Below are 19,383 nucleotides of genomic sequence, written 5' to 3' on the forward strand. Positions count from 1 at the left end.
GAAGTAAGGGTAAATTGGTCATTAAACATAAGTTAGGATCGAGGAGAAGACATCGAGGGAATTAGAGTCAAAGATCGAGGAGATAATTGCCATTGCATGGGAGCTGAAACTACTAAAATTAGGGTTCCGATCCGGACGTCAACGCGCCGCCGCTTCGTCGTTTCGTCTTCCCCGATTCGCTCGGAACAACGGGGAGAGGAGCCGTCGCCGCCTCTCCTCTCCTCTCGTATCCTCTTCCTTCAAGGTTACTGCGTCTTCTCTGCCCCCACCTTCGTTTCTTCTCGCATCTCTGCAATCTGTCCGATTCTAAGATTCGATCTGATCGCCGGTTCTCTCTTGCTGCTTGTCGGAACGCGTAGCCGACACTTTCTTGCGTTGAGGTTCTTCTTTCTGGTGTAGATCTGATAGCTTGTCGGTGTTGTATTGTCAGATGATCCCGAAGCTTTCTTGATTCTGCCTTCACTTGTTTTATCTTGATTCCGGCCGATCTTGACAGTTGACGCATCTTATTGCTTTGTGTTGTGTCGCGATGCTTCGGATTAATTGATTACTTGTAGTTCGCTAAGCAATTCAAAATAAGAAGGAAAATATGAATCATATGGCAACTCAAGAGACGCAGGGAAAATTGGCTTCAAGTCTAGAGTTTGAACATGATGCAAATCTAAATCTGACCTAACCGTAGCTGCATAAGTTTGTTTCAGACAAAGAGGTTAAGTTGATCACAACGGCTGGAAGCGCATATGGAAGTGCTGGTGCTGGTATGGCAGCTAGTTTCTATTATTTGTGCTGATTGATGTTGTCCTAAGGTTACATTTAGTTTGTTGATCCATCTTCAATTCGTTCAGCTAGACCTCAAGTATGAGAGCGTACTAGTGGTCTAGAATTTAATATTAGAAGTTGGTCAGGTGCAAGGAATTAAAGTATTTAATGCATTTCCTTTGTCAGAACCTGAGACACTTGTGGTTATGCTTTTGGACGGGGAAAGGGTAATTGCAAATGTTAGGGAAGTGATGTGCTTGACATGGCATTTAGAAAGTGTTAGTGGTCCAAAAGTTTATATGTTTTGAAAGAAAATAAAGACAAGGCCTCAGCTCTAGCAAGATGAATGGAAGAGAAACTTGAATGAGTATCTTATTGAGATTGACAATTCTGTTGGTTATAACATTGACCATTTGAGGTGATTCCCAAGTAGTTTTGATATTTTTGTTTGCTGTGGAGGCTGAACTTCTATTAGGAATTTGTCAGATCCATAGATTGAATCCTTAGGTGATTTCTTTTATCCAGCATATCTAGATCCAAATAATTTCCAAAGACTCGTTTGCTATTTTAGTTTTAAGCATTTGATACATTAAAGAAAAAAAAACTGTTTGTTTATATATTATATATCCTTTTGTCAAAATTTTGGTTCAATTTAAGATGTGCATTTTCTTTTGGGTACCCACTTTAATTTTTTATAATTGACACACTTACATCACTTGCTGATACATCGTCACCATTGAATACTGTGGCAGAATGGCAGATGATTTACGCCCGCCATCCATCGTGCAAAAGATATATGGGCAATCAATCTTATTCGGTGGGCAGCGTCCTTATTTGCAAGTGAGGAATACCAGCATCCACAACTTTCTAGGGACTTATGACTTCAGGGGCGCACCCCCTAAATCATATCACAGCTTTCATGGGCCCATTGGTCTTTCATCTCTCGCACCCATCACCCCAGTCTTTGCTTGTGCTCCCAAGGAGAAGGGTTCTACTGGATTTCTTATCGATTTTCTCATGGGAGGAGTTTCTGCTGCCATCTCTAAAACAGCAGCTGCTCCGATTGAGCGTGTCAAACTCCTGATTCAGAACCAAGATGAGATGATTAGAGCTGGTCGTCTTTCGGAACCATATAAGGGAATTAGAGACTGTTTTTCACGAACAATTAAGGATGAAGGCTTCCTCGCATTGTGGCGAGGAAACACCGCAAATGTTATTCGTTATTTTCCTACCCAGGTTCAGTCTTCTTTTTCCTTCTACTCCTTTGTGCATCGTTTTGGCTTCACAATAATTGACAGTTGGTTTGCATATTACACATCAGGCCCTGAACTTTGCTTTTAAGGATTACTTCAAGCGAATGTTCAATTTCAAAAAGGATAAAGATGGATATTGGAAATGGTTTGCTGGTAATTTGGCTTCTGGAGGTGCAGCTGGGGCATCTTCTCTGCTCTTTGTATACTCTCTGGATTATGCCAGGACCCGGTTAGCTAATGATGCCAAGGCTGCCAAGAAGGGAGGTGAAAGGCAGTTCAATGGCCTTGTTGATGTTTACAGAAAAACCATACAATCTGATGGTGTTGCAGGTCTCTATCGAGGCTTCAACATTTCATGTGTCGGTATCATTGTTTATCGAGGGCTCTACTTTGGATTGTATGATTCTCTGAAGCCAGTGATGCTGGTTGGCTCCTTGCAGGTGAGTCATGAAAGATATTACAGAAACATGTCCTGAAAATGCAAGTATTGCTTTCAACCCAAGTTACATGATAACATATTAGTGCATCTCTTTATTGCCTTGATCGTTTGCTTTACTACTAAGTACACACATTGACTCTAGAAGCTATGTCAGTGTATGTAATTTAAAGTTTTCTTTCTTTGGCAGTCATTACTTTATCTTGTCATGGTACCTTATAATACCTGTATAGGTTTCCATTTAACATAGGTGCATTTTACCCATGACAAAAAAATGATGCAACTACATATTGAGGGAATTTTGAGTGCACTGAGAAATTTTGGCGAGTTACTGAGTATAATGCAGTGGGATTCATGCTATGATGTAATTTTGAGCTACTTAGTACTATGTCTAGATCAATCCTTAGTGAGCTACTGGAATAAGATCATTATTGATGCATTGTTTAATCTAGATATGCCCTTTGTAAACATTGGATGTTGCCACTTGCAGAAAATTGATGCATAATATACTAGAATGTTATCTTCATACCTTCTAAATCCAGGCTATGATGTTATGAAACAATTATCAGTATCATATTCAAAGTTAAATAAGAGGAATCTTATGATGTGTTTGCCGTTCAGGATAATTTCTTTGCAAGTTTCTTGCTTGGTTGGGGAATTACAATTGGTGCTAGTCTTGCTTCCTACCCATTAGACACTGTCCGTCGGAGGATGATGATGACCTCAGGAGAAGCTGTCAAGTACCGGAACTCTATGGATGCCTTCTCGCAGATCGTAAAGAATGAGGGTGCAAAATCCCTTTTCAAGGGTGCCGGTGCAAATATCCTACGTGCCGTCGCTGGCGCAGGTGTTCTGGCTGGTTATGACAAGCTCCAGGTGATCGTCTTGGGAAAGAAGTATGGGTCTGGTGGTGGTGGCTAAGTTTATCCAACTTTGCCTTACGAAAGGCAAAATGGACGATGACGATAATGATGAACAAGAATTGGAAGCCTTATATTTGCTTTACTATTGTGATTTTAGAATAATAGAAGACAATCAACTTTAGGCATCCTTTCTGAGGGGGTCATGTTGTAGTTCATGTAATGTAGTTATGATTGTGCTATTGCTAGGTGTGTGTGTGGGGCTGTATTTTAATTATGTAGTGAATTATCGCGGACATGATTGATTATGTTCTTCGTTGAGGTTATGTAGTATATTCTTTTTCTCGTTGCCATCTTGCATTTTCTTTTCCTTAGCTACCTGACTGACAGAGTTGGAGCGGGCAGAGGATGCTCGATTTCTGGATATGAAAAGGCAGTCTTGTGAAACAGCACTATGATGATTGTGGTATCATCATCTTTAGGATTTGTTGTTGCTTTAAGAGAGAGGGCTATGGGTTGACCATGATCATATCATCATCTCAAGCATTCAAATTTGAATAGTTAATTACATGATTGCATCGACAAGTACTTCTAAGGATATCTAACAATAAAAATAGCATAGATTGCAAATCTAACAAAGTACTTCAAGGATACCTAATAATAAAAATAGTATTAGTTAATCATGTCAAAATACACAATAATATGTCAAACAACTCTGAAGGTATAAAACTACACTTTTTTTTTCCCTTCCAAGACCAATATAAACACGACCTAAAGAGTTTTGATCCAAATCACGATCCTAATCCTAATCAACTTGACAATCACAAAGAACAGCATCAAGCAGACAATGGTATATAAATCATTTTTTTCCTCATAGTCCTTTTTTTCTTTTACTTGTTTCTTCCCTTCCTTGGGCTTCTTTGTTGCTCAGCAGACACTCCCTCTTCAAGTACATCATATGACCAGTGCAGTTGCTTAGCATACATTATAATCATAAGCTGAAACTCCTTTCTCACTTAAATATAGCACTTGTATGTATTTTTTAAACACAACCATCGTAGCCTGCCACAAAGATAAAAGGTTCCAATAATGTATAATAACTATGACCCATCGATCTCCCCTTCTTCAACATCACCATTGCCAGCAGATGAAATCCACTCATCAACCTCATCAAGATCTTCATTCTTCATGAACAAACCCAACTGCTCCAGTGGATTCACAAGACCCGAGTGCATTTCAAGTTCTTGAATGAACTTACCCAGCGTTTCATCAGTCATATCAAAGTGCCCGGGCAGAGGACAGCCTAAGTTTTCTAGATCTTTCAATATGTGGCTGTTATCAATTTCAACAGTCTTCTCCATCTGTCAAACATAAGATAACAAAATGCTTTCAGATAAGTTGTCAACCCCCAAGGGAAGAAACAGCAAGATGCGTTCCCTAGCAATGCACCTTTTGCAATGCCAAGCGTGCTGCTTCTCTTTGCCTCGTCAGCTCAGCTTCTGCCTTCATTTTTGCCGCAATCTCAGCAGCTTTAACTTGTGCCTCGATCCTTGCTTTCTCTGTTCCAAGTAACAAGAAAGTTAAATATGCATATGTATATTTAAGGTAAAATTTATATTTTATATATATCAACATACTGCACCTAATAATCTTTTTTATTAAAATCACTACATCACATTTCTAACTATGATTCTGTATATGTTATCATGTGCATCACCAATATACCTTCCCGCTGCCTTTTCTCCAACTTTTCTCTTTCTCGTTGCAACTTTGCTGGGTCTATTTTTACACCCTATAAAATTTTAATGTAGTTAAGCAATAAAGCAATGTAGTAAAAAAGGTTGGGTTCAATATTTGACAGAACAATTTACACATCAGAAATCATGAAAACACAAAAGGTGGGTAGTCCATTTACAAGTGACTGTTGCTGTGCTTTCAGAATGGTGTCTGCAAAACGGCTCTTCAACATTGCAGCACGAAGAGCTTTGGATGGTGATAATTGTTCCTCACAAGGACCTAGATCTGCTCAATGGGAAACAACAGCAGAAGACCACTAATGATTCTTTCTCAAATTCACAACCAAACAAGCCCCACACACAAAAGAAGTTGAAGAAAGAAAGGACTCCTATCAGAACCTTCTGTAGCAGCAGTCAGTGGACTCGGAGGATGAGAAATAGATTGTATGGAATCGTTACTCTGGAGACCAAACCCTGCAAATTTCACAACCTCTACTCAGCATTTACAAGGTTTTAACCTCGGTTAAATTAAAATGCATCCTTAATGGTGAATTTGAGTACACAGAATATGTTATCCTTCTGCATACCTGTTGGTGTTTTTTCCCAGTCCTGCCAAAAGCAGTGAAGAAAAGGTATGAGTTAACCATTGTATTATATGTTGTTTTTTATCTATCGACTCACTCGGGCTCATACCAAACTGTTTGCAGTTGAACGGCGAGAGTAATGCTCGCTACGTGAAGATCTTCCAGAATCTACTTCTGACCAGGTCATAAAAGACATATAAACATCAGAAAAATAGGTAGAATACACAAACTAACAACACACTAACTCACCACTTGATGAAGCTTGACTTGAGTCATTACAATGACTCCGCTGGCAACTTACAGTTCTATGTGCACTTTTCATCCGAGCCAAAGGGTTCATGAACTCATCAATAACATCAGATTGGAGCACAGTTTCACCTGGGCCTACATTACAACTTTTGATTAGTTCCTAGAAGCTATAGTGCAGAAAATGTGAAGAAAACTATGCTATCCAGACCTTTGTGTGAGTCCTGCTCAGGTCTCCTGGTACATTTCTTTATCTGCTCAAAAAATGTGGATATTTCAAATGTCAGTTTAATGCTAAAAATGAAACAGAAACAAGCCCTTTTGGATAACTACCAACAGGCAATAACACAGTAGCACAATATTTCTAAACATGCAGGCTGCTACTTACCTCAATTGGTGTTCCATCAATAAAATTTCTTACAAGTTGATGCAATTCCCATAAAGTCTCTTCATCAAACATATCAATGTCTATGCCGACAAATTCTCCAATTTGTCCCACTATACCTTTGCTCTGAAGAAAACTAAGCAGTCGAGGTGGCATTTTCCGTACTGGTAGATTTGACAATTCCTTTTTTAGCTTCAATTTTTCAGCAGATGGTATGAACCTTCTCAAAACAGAGTTTGGATCAGGCCTTTTCTCGAGTAATCGTTTTTTCTTCTGAGTGTTTGTCACTGACTGTGAAGAAAGTGTGCTTTTGTTTCTCCATTCTGCTTCCAGTAATTTCCATCTTGAATTAAAAATGTTATTTAATTCCTTAGCCATGACATGAACCTCATTTTCAGGAGGATTATATCGCATCGCATTGGAGAAAGTCAACCTTACATCTGCAGCAAATTGTACAGTGCTTGAATACTGCTTTCTTCCAAGTTTCCGTTTTATAGTACCCAAGTCCATTGGCTTGGAGATAATTGAAAAATAATCTGGAATTTTTAGTTTCACTGGATCCACAGGTTCCTTAAACACCCACCCAGCAGGATGAATCATTAGTATCTTCAAAATATTAGCACACTGCCTAGTCTTGAAGGAATCCATTTTCTCACCTTTCACCTTCAGTGCATCAGAAGTTCCTAGAGTGGTCCCTTTAGATGGGCCTGTCAGAACAGACTTTGCATCAGACTTATCAGGAATCATATCTATTCCATCATTAGAGTAATTATCAGCATCTTTAGGGTTTGTATTCATTTCCAGTGCTATTTTTCTCTTGCTCATTGTTGTCTGATGGTTCTCACCAGTCAAGGAAGGCTGCTGCTCAGGAATACAGAAGGAATGGATGGATGCAACAACTTCACCAGCACAATCATTTCCTAGTATTACTGCTTGGTCTTCTTCAGCAGCAGAATGCTTTTGACCTAATCTTCTCTCACAGTCTGCTATAATGTTTTCAACTGCAGATCGCACATGGTCAAGTTCTGTTTTCAACTTCTTTTTTAGTGCTAGCTTTTCAGCAACTGGCATGGTGGAGAGCTCAAAGAACTGAAGTGGTGCATTCTGAATATTAATCAATTCACCCTCAACAACCATGACCTCAATCAAATGTCAATAGATTCTCAACTTCCAGTAGATGCTGAGACCAAAAAGTGTTAACAGAGCAGCTCTTTGTGATGCCCAACTCAATCACATAAACCACATAGATGGTAGAAGACCCGCCGATGAGCCATACCTGAATTACCTCATGAAACAGGTAAGAAAGATTGTGATGACCAAACTAATACTACTTTCTACATATGATTCCTGCTCTAGAGATTCAGATACACCTGAGTGCCTATCTGCAAATTTATGCTGAAATTCCTATACTACAGATGATCGAGAGGGCAACTATGAGCTCCAGAGCTGAAGTAGTGATAGCTCCAGGTGCTTCTAAGAAAAAGATCAAACCTAGATGATTCATTCTAACACAAAAGGAGATGCAAATGGTTTGAACTTCATGAATCAGATTAAAGCAGCAATTACAGATTAGCAGGAAAGCTTGCCCGTGTATGTTGGACCGAGTACAAGAAGGTCTTGACCATACATCGATTCTAGTAAGCATAGGGCTCCATCATCCACTATAGGTTATCATATGAAATATCACGTACAAGGTACAATGTACAACTTAGCAGTCAATCACAGTTCCTTCGCTTCATTAACGAGGCTACCTATAAGCAAACATTAGCAATAAAATCAGCAATATCTATCTTTATTCCATAGCAAGCATACTCCTTTGCCCTTTGATTTTCTCAACTGTACAAGCCATTAGAAAGTTTCGACATCTTGAAATCCCCAAACAAGCTCAAATAAAGACCCCAATTCATGAAGGGTGTAAACTATTACTCTATCTAGAATACATGTAGTCTAGCTAAACTCCAAACTGTTCTTAGACTACAGCTACAGAATTATAATTGGTATCAACACCCACGCCTCTCTATCTCTTACATCAAGTACAAATTTAAGCTGAAAAAACCACCGAATCAAAAGCAGACTCGACATTTTCGACCACCCACGAACAAGGGTTTCCGGTTTAACCAAAGGATTTCTCCCAAAACCCTACTTAGCAAGCAAATCAAGAAAGTTCGACATGATTCTGGGTTGAAACCAATTTCCAATTAACAAGAGAAGACGAAAGAGAAGGGAAAGAAAAGCTGGACACTAGCAAGGATAAAGATCACTGCTTCGCTAACACAGCGAGATCAAGATCCCTCCACGGATTGAGGTATCACCCGAATAGATCTAATACGAAGGAAGGAAGAGAGAGGCACTTACTTTTGGATTAGGGGAGAGGGGGAGATCTCACCCGCTCGCGGCGGAGGGCGAGAGACGGGTCGGGAGAAGGGGGGTGGGGAGTGATCTCCGTCGTAGGGTTTTGTTGTCACGCGAGTCGGGGAGGGGGGCGCCAAGAACTAATAGACACGTGCACGGCGCGTGACGGAAGGAGATCTTTTGGACGGCACCGCGTCATTAGCGCGTCGCGTGCACGCACCAAGCGGGCTTCAGCGTGCGTTGCACGTGCATATTTGCCATTCCTCCTCATCAGATGGCCCCTTCTAACACGTACGCACAAACAACACACACTAGTATGTTTTGTGCACATCTCCATGCTTTTGCTTTACCATTCTTGCAGTGATACAGATGGAGAAGAAAAGAGAATGTTAGGCAAAATAGTAGACAGGAAGAAAAACTCGGTACAGTATGCCCTTCTTCTCTTGCTGAGGCAAGACAAACTCAGCAAGACAAATCCATACATGTGTAAATAAGACAAAAGTTAAACATGAACAGTGAGGGAGAAAGATTTAGAGAACTAATAAATTTATTGAGACAATAGCCTTGGTCCCAACAATTGATCACATAAACCTAAGTTTAGGCAAGGAAGAATGCAGCGACATATATGTCTGGCCTGGAGCAGTGGAAAGGACATCTGAATTCCGTGGGAAAGCTTGGGAGAATGATACTGAGGCGGATACCAATCACCAAGGGAAATGGAGTCAGCAATTACTGGAATTAGAGACCATATCTATGAGTTTGATCCGCAGAAGCAGCCTCTGTATCTGCGGAGATAAGGCCGAATGCAAATAGACGTATGACCATCTCAGCAGCAGTGTGCCGGCCGGCAGTTGTCCACAAGATCAGCATTGCTCAACTTCGACAACTTTCCTACTTCCTGTATGTACACCGTTGTCGAGCCTAAAGAAAGATTACATAAGATGATGCACTTTTGTTAGTTTGAAAAGTGATGCAAAGCTAAGAATCAAGAAAAAGCCACACGACACTGATCAGCATACATACATGTCCCTGGAGGCTGGAGTGGAACATTTTCTTTGCCATAAGCACTTACATATGCCTTGTCATATTTCTCCACTTATCTTTTAGATCAACCTGTACGGCAGTGAATCCAGTTAACTGTAGAATTGAATTTAACAAAGAACAAATATGACTCCTAAGGCTGATATAATGCAAGATACCTCTGTTCTTCTTTCGAATATTTCTGGATGGCATCCCTTGATAAGTTTCCAGTTCCCTGCACCATATCTTCATATAAACAGAGATATGAGAATCACAGATTATATGCATCACTCAAGAAATTAGAGGATTCAGGAAATCAAACATTAAGATTGCAATTTAAGCTATTTGTGAACAAAATGAATGAATAACAGTATAAAATATTGCATGATACAGATACGAAACAAAATAGAGCAAAAGGATTTGTTATATTTTGAAAACACCATTTGAAAGCATGAATCCAAACATACCGTGCCACAGCTTTTCTCAAGGTCTCTTCCTCTAATGAATTCCATTTCCTTTTTCTTCTCCTTAAAACATATTCTTTAGTCTCATTTAAAGATGAAGAAGACTTTGAGTTCATTGAGCTGAAATAGTCCATCTCCTTTTTCATATTCGGGGATTTCCCATAATGAGTTGGAATTGAATCCCACTGCAGAGTAAGAAGATTAAAAAAAATCAAATTTCTTGTCATCTAGTATTAGTTAATCAATTCTTTATTGTCCCAAGTCATGCATAGTAGTGAAATTTTATGAGTTTTAAAGTTACACGGAGTTTCAAGGTAACTTGAGTCATACTCTTATTCAGATAGTTTTAAGTCAAAAACTGTCCCTTTCATTTTTCATCTTACTCTTTTGTCTACTAGCTACCTATCATATCTTATTTAGACCTAGCTGAGACTAACTGTCCCCCCCCTCATTCATTTCAAACTAAACCTGTTCCAACTTTTATGGACGCATTACCCGCAGTTCTCTGACAAAGGATCATTTTTACACTGAAACCAAGGTTTTAAACCAAAATATCATTTTATCTTTACAAGTCTATTAAACTTTAGTTTTGATAACTCTGGAGATCCCACTTGGACTTTAAATCTACAGAACAGTTAGAAAAAACCAAGAGAAAAATAAACAAAGCCAAGAAAACTTTGTTTGCATCATTGTTAAATATATCTGAGATGAGCATCCTGTCCTGCCCAACTATCGCTGAGCAGCAAGCACCTCCACACACAATTATCTATCAAATCTACAGCATTTCTACGTTCTGGATTAAGGTTTTGAAGGGCAAAGCAAACTAGTGTTCTTCAACTGGGGGATTAAGTTTCTTAGAATATGCTTGGTTTGGACAACTTAGTGACCTTTCTCACATATATCTAAAAACTAAAAAGAAGAAAACACACAAAACAACAAATTTAAGTATGATTAAGATTTTAGACCAACAGATATATAGACTTCATTTGTAAAAAAAGCCTAAGTATCTCCACTTGTCATGTTTATTATGCATTTTTTTTTCCAACATAACGAAACAATAATTTTTTTAAAGAGATCCAAGTGTATTTAGATGGCTAAATTATCATTGTGGCAGACATGAGAATCCACTACGCTACTTCAAAGGATCAAAAGTATTAGCCAACAAACCAAGCAAGATATATACACACCCAGCAACACCAGGACCTAATCAAAGAAAAGGCCTAGGATGCATTTTAAACATCATTAACAAAATGAATTTGACAAAGATGATAATAGTATAAGAAATTGTCACCTCAAATGTGTGTGCAGTTGCATTCCTATCCATTAAGCTGGGCTTCTGCATTGTAGCAGCATCTAAATTAGTTGCGGTGTTGGCATCTAAATTGCTGCATCTAATACGCTTTTCACTAGGATGCAAAAATGTATCTGTAGAAATATTGTGATGCTTCTTTCCCACATCCTTCGGATCAGGTGGAACTGGATCCATCTGACCTGACTGAGGCACATCATCGTAGTTGTTATCACAACTTTTATGATCAGATACTTCCTGTTGTTCACAGCTCATGGCATTCTTGTCGACTGAGTAACCCTGTTCTTGATCGGTTATCATCTGATCTTTCTCAATATTTCTGTCATTCAGCTTAATCCCTTCACCACCCTCAACTGAGATATCAAATTGCTTATATCAAAGAACTACTTGATTCATTACAGTAAACAGATCTAATTATTTGCAGAAAAAGAACAGAGGTACCTAATTCCAACAAACCTGTCGATCTTGCCCTGTCAATCTTGCTTGGCAGGTGACCAATTTCCACACCCCTTTCGACAGATTCAAGCCCAATGGAGCGAAAAGCTCTCAGCTTGTCGCTCAATACCACCAAGGACCTATGGGTCTCGCAATCGCAACTAACGATGGCGTCCGCCGCAGCCTCAAGAAACGTCGGACCCATCTCCTTCTCCATCTCCTCCAAGCAAACCCGAACAGCCACCAGCGCGGCCTCCTTGGTCTCCCTCCGGGCCAATTCGGCCCTCAGCGCGGGATCCACGACGGCCGCCTCCATCTCCATCCTCGCCTCCCTCAACGCGCAGGACACCAGCCCGGCGGCCTCCGACCGCTCGAGGTCTGCCACTAGGCAGTTCCATATCCTATTGACGGCGTCAAAGAACTCGGCGTCGCATTCGGAGGAGGAGAGGGGTGGGAGGCGGAGAGGGGCGACGGTGCACTCGACGGCGACGGCGGTGAAGGCGGGGGCAAGGGAGGGGGAGGGGCGGATGCGGTGGAGGAGGTCGAGGGAATGGAGGGTGCGGGGGGACACCGAGCGGCGGGAGAGGTCGGCAGCGAGGCGGCGAAGGAGGAGGGTGGCGGAGACGCGGGGGTGGAGCGGGGAGGGGAGGGGAAGGGCGAGGAGGAGCTCGCCGGCGAGGGCGTCGCCGACGTCACGTCGGCGGAGGAGGAACTCGAGGACCCAGGCGCCGACGACGGGGTCCACCATCTCATCCTTCGTGGCGTCTGGCAGAAGGGAAGAGGTGCCCTATGCGGCCTTCATCGGGAGGGCGGCTCTCACCGTGTCTTCCCTTGGAAGAAACATCCTTTTCTTGCATCATAGAGAGAAAATTAACGTTGATTACCATATTATTATTATTATTATTATTATTATTATTATTAAATTTCTGAATTTAAAAAACCTCGTTTTAGGCTTTTTTTTCTTTTTTGAGAAATCGATTCGGATCGGCGTTGATTTCGGATTCTACGTCGAACCGACCCGATAACACCTTGTACGTGACCTCACCGCATTTGGTTAAACCAGCACACAGCAACGGATCATATAGAGAGAGAGAGAGAGACAGATACCACGTGCCACCGTTCTCCTCATGCGACCCCCTACCACAAGCGCAGCCTCCGAACTCCGCTCCGCCGCCTCCTCCGGCCTCGACATTCGCTTCCAGGAGCTTCCGCCCGTGGAGCTTCCGGCCGACACCGACGGCCCCGACGACTTCATATCCCGTCACATCGAGAACCACAAGCCTTGCGCCAGGGCCGCCGTGGCGTCCCTCTCCTCGTCCACCCACGTGGCCGCCTTGGTCCTGGACTTCTTTGCCACCATCCTGATCGACGTAGCCCGCGAGCTCGGCATCCCGCCCTTCGTCTACTTCAGCTCCACCGCCGCCATGCTCGCCCTCATGCTCCATCTACCCACGCTCGCCGAGAAGAGCCCCGTGAGCTTCGAGGAGATGGGAGGGGACGTCTACGTTCCGGGTGTGTCTCTGGTACGGCCGCAGGCCATGCCGACTCCTCTCATGAAGCGCAAGAACCGGAACTACGATTGGTTCGTGTACCACGGCCGGCGGTTCTTGGAAACCAAAGGCATCATAATCAACACATTCGCGGAGCTCGAGCACGTCCGCTCAAGGCCATCGAGGAAGGCCTCTGTGCCCCCAGGCCGACCGGTGCCGCCCCTGTGCCCGATACGTCCAATCCTCGCTCTCCGGGAGGATACTAGCAGCACCCGTGCATCAGGTGGTTGGACGGCCAGCCTCCTGCCTCGATGGTGTTCCTCTGCTTCGGCAGCATGGGCAGCTTCGGCGTGGCGCAGGTCCGCGAGATCGCCGTCGGACTGGACGGCAGAGGGCGGCGGTTCCTCTGGTGCCTGCGGAAGCCTTCGGCGGGGAAGACGCGGGTACCGGTCGATGCGACGCCGGAGGAGGCGTTGCCGGAAGGGTTCGCGGAGAGGACGGGCGGGAGGGGAATGGTGTGGCCGTCGTGGGCCGCATCAGGTTCGTGACGCAAAGCGGGTGGAACTCGGCGCTGGAGAGCTTGTGGTTCGGCTTGCCTATGCTCTCATGGCCACACTGTACGCGGAGCAGCACCTGAATGCGTTGGAGATGGTGAGGGAGCTGGTGGAGATCAGGGTGGAGAGGAAGCCCGGGGACCTTGTGACCGCGGAGGGGGTGGAGAGAGGGGTGAGGCGCTTGATGGAGGAGGGCGAGGGAGGGAAGATGGTGAGGGCAAAGGCTGCAGAGGTGAGCCTGGCGAGCAGAAGAGCCATGGAGAGAGGAGGCTCCGCCCATGCAAGGCTGGAAAGGTTGGCAAAGGACGCACACCGCCATCCGGTAATCCACTGCTTAGTGAGTTTGCTAATGTGATAACAAAACAGTTCTTAGTAGCAAAACAATAGGGAATTAAGATAAAGTCTTAAGTACTATTGAGGACTAACCATTGGAAATGCCATTTATGGTCTTTATCTCTATGTTCTTCATGGATGTATCAATTTTAGACTTTGTATGCTAACGCTAATCCATTATCTTTATCTCTATGTTCTCTATGTTCTAAAATATTATGAATAATAAAAATTATTTAAAACTATAAATTGATTAATCGGTTCGATTAGGTATATCAGAATTAATTCTGATTCATACTATCGTATTTTAATCAAATCAAAAAACGATTTAATTTGGTTTGATCCTTAACGGTTCGATTCGAATCAATTTGAATAGATTATCTATTTTTTTATGTTAATTTTTATAATATTTTTTGAGAAAACATATTATATATATATATATAAAAGAAAATAAATGTGTACAGTAGTTTGCAGAATATGCTAAAAACATAAAGACCATCCAAACCGGGAAAAAGAAATGACCTCTGGTTTATTTCCTCTTTTATGTTATGAGAAGTATGGCTTAGTATGTAATATGTTCCTCAAACAATTTTTTTTTTGAAAATAAAAAACATGTAGTTAAAACAGACTAACACAAATACTTTTTTATGTCTATCAATTGTTTTTCCTATATTTCACAAATGGATTTGTATCTATATCTTTTTTATGCTCATTTAGGGCATCAAAATTTTAATATCTCCATTAAATAAACTTACTAACGATATTTTTTTTCTTTTTTCTTTGGCAATTAGATGTTTCAAGTATTAGATTATATAATATTATTTAATTAAATAAAAATATATTATAAATATAATTAAATATACTAATCTAATAATTTATCCTAAATCTTCTATTTTCATCTATAAATAGACAGAAGAGGTTAAATAAGAATCTCAATAGAATTAACAGATTAAAGGTTTTCTATCTAAGGATTTTTATCTCATCGGAAGATGGTGTGTCTATAGATCAGATAAGGTAATCCTGGCATAAAAATTTTTTTGTATTATCATTGTTGAATTTACTGTTTACTATCGGTGTTATTAGGCGAGATCTATTATTTTTGTTTACTATGATCGTTAAATTTACTGTGTTTACTATCTACGATAATCTCTGTTACCGCTGAAGGGCTGTGTACCATCTCGCAGCCGCGCATCACGGCAGTGCGCGGGCAGAGGTCCGTTTGCGAGCGGTGTCTGCACCACGCAGCGGCTGCGCTGCAGTGCAGCAGGCGGCGGCCGCACGCGGGCAGAACCCGCGTCCAAGGCGGCGGCCGCTCGCGAGCAGGAGCCGCGCACCGGCGGCGGTCGCGCGCGGCTAGGGCTCGCCAAGGCGGCGGCCACGCGCTGCAGGAACCGCGGCAGCCGCGCGCGGGCACAGGCCGCACGCGCAGACGGCGGCGGCAGCTGCGCGCTGGCAGAGGCAGCGCCGCAGCTGCCGCGCCCGAGCAGAAGCAGCCCCGCGCCGGCTGCGGCGTGGCAGCGCCGCAGCGATCCATTTTTTTGGGCAAAATTACAGTTTTGACCTAGGGTTTCTCTTTGGTCAAATTACATCTTTGCCCTTATGTATTTTATTAATATCCTTTCATTCTTTTGACATATTTACAGTTTTGCCCTAATGGTTTTGTCAAATTACAGTTTTGTTCTTTATGAATTTCGTAATTTTAATTTATGTCCTGTCAACATATTTACAGTTTTATCCCTATGAATTGAGAATTTTAATTTATATTCTTAATTATAAAAATTGATAAATATGATTTATTATAATTATAATTGAATTTAATCATGATTATATTTTGATTATTTGATTGGATTTAATTTTGATAAAAAAACTATAAATTATGGTTTACTTTTATATTTTTTCATATAACTTATTAATTATATTTTTATATGTGGTAAATAAAATTTAATTATTGTTCTTGGATATTTATTTGGTTATTTACATGTATATATTTTTAAAATTATAAAATAATATTTATCTTTCACGTATGATTTATATGTTATCATGATTATCATATGAGTTTTTATTTTGTTAATTAATATTCAGTAATTATTATGATTGTTATTCTATTATTGAATTGTTTCAACATAAATCAAGATAAATAAATTTATGAATATTATTTGTAATTTATTTTTATAAGTTTTATCTGATCAATAGCTGCGAAAGTAGCTTTCGATGATAGACTTATGATATGTGAATTATAATAAAGACTTTATCAGAACAGTTTAGATTGTATTTTATATTTTTGTATTGGTTCTATAACCACCGGAATCAATAATTTATAAAATATATTATAAAATTAGTTTTAAATGATATTAAATAAAATAATATTCATAATTACAGCATGAATCAAGATAAAGAAATTTAGTGAATATTATTTATAATTTATCTTCCTAAGTTTTATATGACCAATAGCTATCAAAATAGTTTGAGATAATGAACTTATGAGATATTAATTACAATAAAGTTATTATCAGTCATGGGATATTTTAGATTGTATTTTATCTTTTTGTATTAGTCTTGTAGCCACTAAAGTGACATAGACTAATAATCTATAAAACACATTATGAAATTAATCTTAAATAATATTAAATAAAATAATATTCATGATGATATATATATATATATATATATATATATATATATATAATTAGGAGATTTATATAATTCAAAAAGAGAATTTATTTTAAATAGTTATATGATGGGCTAGGATGATACGATTTTGGATAGCAATTTAGGAATGTATACAAAAGGTACCAATACTATTTTAATAAGGATGGTATTATTCCTCTATAAATAATATTGAGTGAACTCTAGATATGACAATATTTTACCCAAAGGTGAAATATAGATGATATCAATATTTCATCATATTTTAGAAACTTAAAGCATTAATATTATATTATTACAATAGTGCTTCATTGTATTTTTATAAATGTCTCAATACTTTTTGAAATAAATGGCGTGAGTGAGACATTAGTCAAATTAATTGTATAGAACATAAACTTAATTACTGAAAGTTTTATTGAATAAATAATTGAGGTAATTGATCAGAAAATGTATAAAAGACTCAATTTTATGATATTTAGATTTTTTATAACTAGTGCATAAGAATATATAATGATTAATTTAAATATTCTGATAAATCATTAGTTGACACCTTAAAATATAAAATAATATATTATGATTTCAAACTCTCAACCTGATATGAGTGTATGAATTGACTGATACCTATGATCAGGTAATCAACTTGATACATAACTAATGATCGGACATTAAGTCAACATCAAAGTCACCGAGATGATTCCATCTTACATTGGCCTTATTGTGGATAAGGTGGCCTAATGTTCTATCCGGTGGAGGAAGGGTTGAGAGTGGACCAATCTCTTCAAAAGAACAACCTTTTTGTAGGGCTAAGCAAGCACAAATTTATCAAATGAGAACCACTATTTTCGAAATACTTCGATTAGTCTCATATTTAAAATAGATAAATTTAAGATTGATTATAGAGATATGATTAGTTTATTATTATCAATTTTAATTTAAGTATTTTGATTAGTTATTTAAGTCAAATAAAATTAATAGACCAGTTAACCAATAAAACCCGAGTTATAACATTTGGTATTAGATTTGACATAATGATTGGGTATGATAATGAGGCTCGAGTAGGAAAAGACTATATGTGGATACAGTAAGAGTACTCATTATGCCGTGGAGTCATTACTGGGTTATGTCTCATATGCACCATGCTAAGATTTGATATGGATATACTGGGTCTTGACAAAGGTATTAAGCCTTTGAGTGCGGAAAATTGAAACACTCTAATTACTATTTCAATCTGATTAATATATTATAAAATTGATAGACTAGTTAGCTTATCATATTTGGGTTATAATAATTAGTAGATTATATAGGAAGGTAATGTTCTCAATTTCAAGTGTTATCAAGAAATATATATATATCTATATAAACAATGAAAAATAATTTCATACTATTCAAATTTATTTTAAATTAATCCTTTTATTTACATCATTTATTGGTCACTATGTTTGAAGTGTCTTTTTGGCTAATTTGGTTACATGGAGAATTGATGAATCTGAAATGATCATTTGACTAATTCCTCGTGAATTAATGAGGTCAACAAATTTAAGTAAACAAGACACTCCTTATTGTATGGAGCTTCAATCACTTGTTTGGAGGTGAGTGATGATAAGAATTGCGCGTGGAAAGTGGCCTGTCCATGCCAAATTGTCAACGCAATCGATTGCAACCTATTAGGATATATGACCACAAAGTGGCATCATGTTTTGTCCCTTGATGGGAATGTTAGAGAGCATATTTTGATCACAAAACAATAGAAAGAGAAAATTAGTATACAAGTGTTTTTTTTCTTCTATTTTTCTAGAAGTTCCCACCATAAAAATATTATAACCAAAATCTTAGCTAGAAACCATTCAAGTCATAGTTATCAGAACCATTAATTTGGATAGGTTCAACATTATTTTATCCTTTCGAAGTAAACTCAAAAAATAAATATTCTTAAGGTGATTTTGACATTTATAAGGTCTAACTTGTCCTACTTCCTAATCTATATAGGATAAAACATAGTTATCATGAATAATATGAGAAAAAAATATTTTTTTCTCATTCCACATGATTTTGTCCTTTATCCATCTCCTCTCCTTTTATATCTTTACATATCTGTTATTTATTTCTTTGGCAACCATTTTTCTCTTCCACTCATTTCTTTTTTATTAATGTAAGTTTCAATTTAATTTAATTTTTATTTTATTATGATATAATTTTGAATTATTTTATATATTTAAAAAATATTTTAAATTAAATATATTGATCCATCGATTGAAGACCTAAGCTTAGGTGCTGCTTTAATATTGGACTTAGACAACACGAGAACACAGTATTCATCATGCTTGCTCATCAGGGACCAGTTTGGCAACCTTTTGATTTCATATTACTACACCACTTGCATGTTTAGACCCATCATCAAGCTGGATTGTGTACACTCTCACGTGTAAACAAGAGGGAGTAGGTACGATTCATTCGAGATCCATGTCTCCCCCCATGCCTTTCACATGCGTACGAAAGCGGACCAAAGAACTCGAACATGCACAGA

General features: G+C 39.2%; 3 protein-coding genes and 1 pseudogene across 6 annotated transcripts; 2 read left to right on the forward strand and 2 right to left on the reverse strand.

Annotated features, from left to right (window-relative positions):
• Window positions 1-92: 92 nt before the first annotated feature.
• Window positions 93-3,653, forward strand: LOC103982542 (ADP,ATP carrier protein 1, mitochondrial). Of its 2 annotated transcripts, XM_065179515.1 has the most exons (5): window positions 103-244; window positions 702-758; window positions 1,512-1,995; window positions 2,081-2,452; window positions 3,070-3,653. In XM_065179515.1, the coding sequence occupies exons 3-5, from the start codon at window positions 1,513-1,515 to the stop codon at window positions 3,367-3,369; spliced, it is 1,155 nt and encodes a 384-aa protein (XP_065035587.1). In that variant the 5' UTR covers window positions 103-244; window positions 702-758; window position 1,512; the 3' UTR covers window positions 3,370-3,653. The 2 variants fall into 2 exon arrangements, with proteins under 2 accessions (XP_009397774.2, XP_065035587.1); XM_009399499.3 differs by lacking the exon at window positions 702-758 and having other exon boundaries at window positions 93-244.
• A 298-nt stretch (window positions 3,654-3,951) lies between these two features.
• LOC135671374 (transcription factor GTE9-like) lies at window positions 3,952-8,766 on the reverse strand. 2 transcript variants are annotated; one of them, XM_065179461.1, is made up of 11 exons: window positions 8,615-8,766; window positions 6,263-7,535; window positions 6,086-6,128; window positions 5,878-6,012; window positions 5,738-5,802; window positions 5,632-5,653; window positions 5,444-5,518; window positions 5,224-5,330; window positions 5,034-5,100; window positions 4,758-4,867; window positions 3,952-4,669 (listed from the first exon to the last, which is right to left on the reverse strand). In XM_065179461.1, exons 2-11 carry the CDS (start codon window positions 7,394-7,396, stop codon window positions 4,409-4,411), a joined length of 2,019 nt encoding a protein of 672 aa, XP_065035533.1. In that variant the 5' UTR covers window positions 7,397-7,535; window positions 8,615-8,766; the 3' UTR covers window positions 3,952-4,408. The 2 variants fall into 2 exon arrangements, with proteins under 2 accessions (XP_065035533.1, XP_065035525.1); XM_065179453.1 differs by having other exon boundaries at window positions 6,086-6,131.
• A 248-nt stretch (window positions 8,767-9,014) lies between these two features.
• LOC135581091 (uncharacterized) lies at window positions 9,015-12,684 on the reverse strand. Of its 2 annotated transcripts, XM_065179496.1 has the most exons (6): window positions 11,861-12,684; window positions 11,387-11,757; window positions 10,099-10,280; window positions 9,811-9,877; window positions 9,635-9,724; window positions 9,015-9,532 (listed from the first exon to the last, which is right to left on the reverse strand). In XM_065179496.1, the coding sequence occupies exons 1-5, from the start codon at window positions 12,585-12,587 to the stop codon at window positions 9,680-9,682; spliced, it is 1,392 nt and encodes a 463-aa protein (XP_065035568.1). In that variant the 5' UTR covers window positions 12,588-12,684; the 3' UTR covers window positions 9,015-9,532; window positions 9,635-9,679. The 2 variants fall into 2 exon arrangements, 1 of the variants encoding a protein (XP_065035568.1); XR_010512744.1 differs by lacking the exon at window positions 10,099-10,280.
• Window positions 12,685-12,936: 252 nt separating this feature from the next.
• Window positions 12,937-15,773, forward strand: LOC103983385 (anthocyanidin 3-O-glucosyltransferase 2-like; annotated as a pseudogene).
• Window positions 15,774-19,383: the final 3,610 nt, after the last annotated feature.

This window comes from Musa acuminata, chromosome BXJ1-4 (assembly GCF_036884655.1).
Source record: "Musa acuminata AAA Group cultivar baxijiao chromosome BXJ1-4, Cavendish_Baxijiao_AAA, whole genome shotgun sequence".
NCBI classification, from domain to species: domain Eukaryota; kingdom Viridiplantae; phylum Streptophyta; class Magnoliopsida; order Zingiberales; family Musaceae; genus Musa; species Musa acuminata.

Bases quoted from the DNA above. Each gene is read 5' to 3' on its own strand.
- LOC103982542 (XM_009399499.3), top strand. From the start codon at position 1,513: ATGGCAGATGATTTACGCCCGCCATCCATCGTGCAAAAGATATATGGG. The intron at 1,996-2,080 runs GTTCAGTCTTCT...ATTACACATCAG, and splicing joins TTCGTTATTTTCCTACCCAG to GCCCTGAACTTTGCTTTTAA. The intron at 2,453-3,069 runs GTGAGTCATGAA...TTTGCCGTTCAG, and splicing joins TGCTGGTTGGCTCCTTGCAG to GATAATTTCTTTGCAAGTTT.
- LOC135671374 (XM_065179453.1), bottom strand. From the start codon at position 7,396: ATGGTTGTTGAGGGTGAATTGATTAATATTCAGAATGCACCACTTCAG. The intron at 6,013-6,085 runs GTCTGGATAGCA...GTTGTAATGTAG, and splicing joins TGAGCAGGACTCACACAAAG to GCCCAGGTGAAACTGTGCTC. The intron at 5,803-5,877 runs GTGAGTTAGTGT...TGACCTGGTCAG, and splicing joins AAGTCAAGCTTCATCAAGTG to AAGTAGATTCTGGAAGATCT.
- LOC135581091 (XM_065179496.1), bottom strand. From the start codon at position 12,587: ATGGTGGACCCCGTCGTCGGCGCCTGGGTCCTCGAGTTCCTCCTCCGC. The intron at 11,758-11,860 runs GTTTGTTGGAAT...TTGATATCTCAG, and splicing joins TGACAGGGCAAGATCGACAG to TTGAGGGTGGTGAAGGGATT. The intron at 10,281-11,386 runs GTGACAATTTCT...CTTACTCTGCAG, and splicing joins CAACTGCACACACATTTGAG to TGGGATTCAATTCCAACTCA.